Genomic DNA, 6,210 nt, shown 5'->3' with positions numbered 1-6,210 from the left:
TGGCATATTGTAATGCTGGGTTGTGTTGAGCAAGCGAGCTGTTGGCATTTAGAGAGCACTGAGGGCAGGCATCAAGGGAGCAAACTAGTGAAACGTTGCATGTGCAAAAGAGAAGGTCCGCACACATCCAAAAACGTATTTTAAATGCTAAATTTAAATTTAAATGTTTTAGTTTTGAAGTGTTGTTGTATGCATTTGTCATTTTTATTTAATTTCTTTTATTTTCTTAAATGTGTGTGTATATATATATATAGTATTTATAGAGTTTTAGCTTTTAGTTTTAATTACTTTTTCTTATTTGTAAGTCGCTTTGGATAAAAGCGTCTGCTAAATGACTAAAAGTAAAGTAAAGTAAAAGATATATATACGTAGATGCCTCATTAGTGACTGTTTCTATGGGCCCCTATACGTAAGCCATCCGCCATATTGTAACGGTCAACTTGACGTCATTCACCATAGTAATCACTGAATATTCGAAAGATGCCACAATCCTGCACAGAACAGCTCAACGGCTCTGTGAGAACCTACTGAATGGTGAATGACGTCAAATTGACCGTTCCAAGATGGCGGCCGCATCTACGTGCCTGCCTGGAGCCGTCGAATGGGGCATCTATACATATCTATGGTTACTAGTATGTTACTAGCACGATTCTAGCATGATTAGCAAGTTACTAGCATGTTGCTAGCATGATTAGCATGTTACTAGCATGTTGCTAGCATGATTCTAGCATGACTAGCAAGTTACTAGCACGATTCTAGCATGATTAACATTACTAGCATGTTGCTGGCATGATTAGCAAGCTACTAACATGTCACTAGCATGTTTCTAGCGTGATTAGCATGTCACTAGCATGTTGCTAGCATGCTTAGCAAGTTACTAGCATGTTGCTAGCATGATTAACCTGTTGCTAGCATGTGTCTAGCATGATTAGCATGTTGCTATCATGTTGCTGATAGATAGATAGATAGATGATAAGAAATATTAGATAGATAAGTTTGAATGAGTTTAAATGGCTTAGAAATAGTACATAGAATGGAAGTCTGATGGACCTTTTTCACATTTCCGGGTTTCTCAGCAGCGGAAGTCGTCATAGTTGGGTTAACTTGAATAGCAGTGAATGGGAGAGTACCACAAATATATTTTTTGCATTCCCATTTGCTCAAATAGCAAAAGAAAAGTAGTGTTTTCATGAATTTCAATAAAAGGAAAAAAATTGAGAGAGATTGTTAACGGTTGTCAGAAGAGAGAACGATGTCAAATTTACCGTCCCTCCCATTGACGCTGCATTAGAAACACCCTCGCATTAGCGTTAACTGTTTTTTTGTAATTTGATGCAAAGGTGATATAATAGAACAGTGTAACACCCTCGCATTAGCGTTAACTGTTTTTTTGTAATTTGATGCAAAGGTGATATAATACAAAGAACAGTGTTATAAATGTAGATACATTTAAAAAAAAAATACAAATATGAAAAACTTTCAAGGATTTACGATGCTGATGACCATTAAACGTGTCATCACAGTCTTGTGAAAAGGGTCCATTCAGTATAATGGGCTTCAGAGTGTTTAGATTTAAATTTTGACAGTTGGAGTTTGAATAGTCTTGGCTCATCTGAACATTCCGTCAATGTAAGTCTATGAGATTTTTATGATTTTTAATCTTCATTTTTATGAAAACTGTAAGTCGTATCAGTTAGAAAAGATATAGCACACTAAGTGAGATCAGTCTGAAGAGCTGGGCTGAGTTTGGAGTTTGTAGAGTTAAAGCTCTAGGAGAAATCGGAGTCAGAAATGTTAGACTCGGAAGAATAATAATAACTAAGTTTAAGTCGGATTTCAGTAAGTTGGCTTTCTCAAGCCAACTTAATTACTTAAAAAAAGAATGTGCTTTAAAATAAAATTAAGCGCAAAAAATTATTAAAGAGTGCTTTAAATCACAAACGACTAGAAAAGTCATGCAAATTTATTCATAATAAAAATAAATATAAATGTCTTTATTGTCACTTTTGATCACTTTAGTGTATCCTAGCTAAATCAAAGTATTAATTTCTTTAAAAAAATATTTTGAATGGTAGTGTATATACATGTAAAGTCTGGGTTGGATTATTAATGTCCATGGGAACAGCCGATATATTTTCCCATTTCTACAATCCAATGCTGAGAAAAATGCAGCCTTTTATTTATCATAGCATTGGATGCTTTGAGGCCTTGAACCAAAATCTAATTTTAGATAAAAGCAACCCTAAGTGAACAAATAACCTTTAAAGTCTAGTTTTTCCACACATTTAATAAGCATTTTCTTATTCAGCGCCAACAGGCTGTGTATGAAAAATTATTTTCCTCCAGCTAAATTAACCCAATTAAAGGTATAATTAGAGATAGCTGATTTCGCAGACAGACTTAATTACACCCAGAACAGCTAAATATAAACCTAATTTATAACTCTCACTTATTTTGACCCCTGAGTCTGAACACTTACAGAAGTCGCAAACACTTACACATTCACATTGTTCACATTCTCCAAACAGATGAATCAAAAATTGAATTGTTTTGTATGACGTGGCTCCCAATATGTCACTATCAAGCATACACAAGCAGACACAGTTTAAGAAAACACATGACACCAACGATCAATCATGGTGGAGGTCAAGTGAACCATTAATTCTCCACTGTAGCAGAATATACATTTGTGGCAATTCATCCATGAACCACAACTAAAGTGTAGCTGGGTCATGCAGAAAAAAAAAAAAAGCAATTGCACATCAGTAGTATCTAAAGTGATTCAGTGCTTCTTTATGTTCCAGTCAGCACAGCTAAATGTGGTTTAGTGGTTATTGTGTATGAGGCAATAATATTTTCATACAGGGAATGTGGGTTTTGTTTAACTTAATTATTATTTGACAGTCTTCATTGAATAAAATCAGCTGAAGTATATGCTATACTGACTCAGGTTCACTATATTGAAATATCAACTGAAATATCAACTGAAAATTAAACTCAATGAAAGACAAAATCAGGGTGCAAATAACATTTCACAGGTTGTTTCTTTACTATCTATAGTAAAGAAACAAATTTTGTCCTCAGAAGTTGGCTAAATCTGATTAAAAAAAAGGGGACATTCTCAGTAAAATAAATTAATAAAAAATACTATTTTTTTTAACTTAGAAATGCAAAATGTTCTCTTTTATGAGGTTAAGATTTGGGTAGGGGTAAGAAAGACGTCACGGTAAGCCTTCATTAGCTAGTAAATTTGTGTGTGTATATGTATTTTACCTTCTGCTAGTGTTGTAATGTTGATCACTGCTGCCGGTCCTGTGGCCCCTGCTGATTTGGCCATCACATGGATGTAGTATTGTGTGTATGGAGTCAGTCCAGTGTACATAAACGCCTGTTCGATTGTGCTGTTCTCACTAATAAACCCTGAAATACACACATACATGTACCGCATTAGTAAACAACTATTAAAGGATGTGCTTTGCATTAAGTAGTCTAGAGCATGTCAGGAGCATGTGTGCTAAACGCAAGGCCACACAGCTTCATATACTAACTGGTTGGTGTCATGTAAAGCTCCTGTCACAGTGTGGTGTCTGTCGGATAATATGAATCGTAAAGGTATTGGTTTGATGGCCAAGGGGCGTTAGCAAGTGTTACCTTCAGAGCTGTGGAGCTGGATGACGTAACTGAACCGTCCTGTGGTGATCTTTGGAGGGTCCCAAGATAGAGACAGAGATTTAGAAGTGATGTTTCTGAAAACTACGCTTTGTGGTGGGTCTTCAGGGGCTGCAACACACATAATTATTATTATTATTATTTTTTTTTTTTTAAATTTTTTAAAACTTGAGATCATGTATTACAGTGAAAATTGTGATTATTAAAATAAGATATGTGTCCTATTGCTATAATTCCAGATATTATTATAAAAAATTATGAAAACACATTTGCAACATGTATTAAATAATCATGCAATAACACATCAGAGACATTTAAGTAAAATAGTCTTTTGAATAGAATTAGGATTTTCTACGTACATAATTTTTATACGATTGTATACAATTTAAAATAACTGCTTTGTTTTTTTTATTCATTTTAAAATGTAATTTATTTCTGTGATGCAAAGCTGAATGTTTAGCAGCCATTAGTCCAATCTTTAGTGTCACATGATCCTTTAGAAATCTTTCTTATATGCTAATTCCAATATATTTTTATAGAACTTCTGATCCATTTAATAAAAGCATTAATTTCTTTCCACAAAAAAAATCAGTAAAAACCACTTTACTAGAAGCCTTTAAACATAATGCATCATAAAAGTATTATAACAGTAGTATACAATGCATTAATTATGCCTTAATGCACCTTATAATGCATTGTATGATCTCATAAATAATTGTAACCAATTATAATACTTATCCATTTATTTTTACACCTTTAGAAAGTATAATGCATTAAAACACATCACAAACAACCCATTTCAGATATAACAAAGAATCTGAAAATATTATAATGCATTTTAATTTTGGTTACAATTATTTATGAAAAGATATAATGAATTACAACATACACTATGAATACCTTTATAATGCATTATACATACAGTAAAGTATTACTGATAAACTAGTGAACAGTAGTGTAGATATACAGTATTTGAGAATTAAGAGTGTGTATGTGTGATAGCATACCAGCCTCTGGCATGCGGACCATAGTGCTGGCGATCTGTCCCTCCCCATCACTGGTGAAGGCGGAGACTTCAAACACGTAGGGAGTGTAGGGGCGGAGCTCATCAATCTTCACACTAATTGGAACACTCCAGATGGAGGCGGGAGGTACGGCTGAGAGCGTAACAGTGGGCAACACAGCAGAGGTCAACTGGAAAGACTCAGACGGGCTTGGAGTTCCACGAGATAAGATGTCTGCTGCATCCTAGAAGACACATGCATGCACATAAACACTCCGAAACTAATTGTAAAGATTGGTAGATCGATGCATATACCACTGCGATTTGAATTTGGCTCAGCTGTCCTGTATCACTTCAAATATTAATTAATGCAAGTACAAACGTACGTTGCAGTGAGGCAGGGCTCCGTTCATGATGTCCTCTGCGTTGAGCTCCAGCGTACGGACGGTCTGGCCTGTTCGAGCATGTTTCACTTTTACTGCAAACTTAGTGATGAGACCATTAATGCGTACGGGGAGAAACCATGTCACTAACACTGACGTGTGATCCTCAGCAAACGCTGTGAGGTTTGACACCAGACCAGGGGCTGCGAGATTGATCAGAACACATACACACACACACTAATCATACAATGTATTTTCATACAATACATACATCCCCACTTACAGCAGGCATCACTTTTAGGCAACATATGCAGAAAATCTTTGCTAGCATATACCCTACCATTCAGAAATTTGGGGTCGGTAAGATTTTTGAATGTCTCTAATGCTCACCAAGGCTGCATTTATTTAATCAGACATACAGTAAAAACAGTAATATTGTGAAATATTATTACAATTTAATAAAGTGTAATTTATTCATGTGATCAAAGCTGAATTTTCAGCATCATTACTCCAGTTTTTAGTGTCACATGATCCTTCAGAAATTCTAATACGATGATTTGCTGCTCAAGAAACATTTCTTATTATCACTGTTGAAAATAGTTGCTTAATATTTTTGTGACAAATACCACAATTCATTGTGATGAGTTCAGAGAATATTTTAATGAGGATTACATCACAATTGAGGGAAATGTCAATTATAAAATATATTTAATTTTTTACTAAAAATGTTCCATTTAATTAAAATGTACAATTTCACCCAAAACTGGTGTGTTTTGTGTATTTCTGTGCTTATTAGCGTATCAAAATGCGCTTCACAGGAGGAGTGCTATTCATGTTTTACACATGAGTGAGTGACCATTAACAAAGTTGCTGTCCATGAAGAGCATTTTGAATCAGTTACTCAAGATGCTGCCTTTGAAGACAACAAAGAGGCTCACTAAGACTTCGCAAAAAGCTTATGTTAAATATATAGATATTGCTTACGGGCCTCTGCAGTTTTGTAGTACAGAGACTGGCTAAAAGGTCCAATTCCTGCTTTGTTTACTGCTGCAACCTGTAGAGAAAAGACAGAAGAAAAGCTTTTAAAAAGCAATATACTGTAGCCAAACGCACGCAGCATAAGAGCGTCTGCTTGATTTAAAAAAAAAAGTGACG

General features: G+C 35.0%; 1 protein-coding gene across 1 annotated transcript in view; it reads right to left on the bottom strand.

Annotated features, from left to right (window-relative positions):
- Positions 1-6,210, bottom strand: part of ptprq (protein tyrosine phosphatase receptor type Q) — a 45,977-nt gene that overhangs the window by 29,554 nt on the left and 10,213 nt on the right. The window contains exons 7-11 of the mRNA XM_016509219.1: positions 6,040-6,109; positions 5,059-5,258; positions 4,677-4,917; positions 3,652-3,780; positions 3,274-3,420 (exon numbers count right to left, since the gene is read on the bottom strand). Of these exons, the coding sequence (XP_016364705.1) occupies positions 3,274-3,420; positions 3,652-3,780; positions 4,677-4,917; positions 5,059-5,258; positions 6,040-6,109 (787 nt within the window). The remainder of the gene's footprint in view (positions 1-3,273; positions 3,421-3,651; positions 3,781-4,676; positions 4,918-5,058; positions 5,259-6,039; positions 6,110-6,210) is intronic.

The sequence above is a fragment of the Sinocyclocheilus rhinocerous genome, unplaced genomic scaffold (genome assembly GCF_001515625.1).
Source record: "Sinocyclocheilus rhinocerous isolate Xijiao unplaced genomic scaffold, SAMN03320098_v1.1 scaffold834, whole genome shotgun sequence".
Classification (NCBI taxonomy): domain Eukaryota; kingdom Metazoa; phylum Chordata; class Actinopteri; order Cypriniformes; family Cyprinidae; genus Sinocyclocheilus; species Sinocyclocheilus rhinocerous.
Note: the sequence above shows the minus strand (reverse complement) of the source record. Positions and strands in the feature narration are given on the sequence as shown.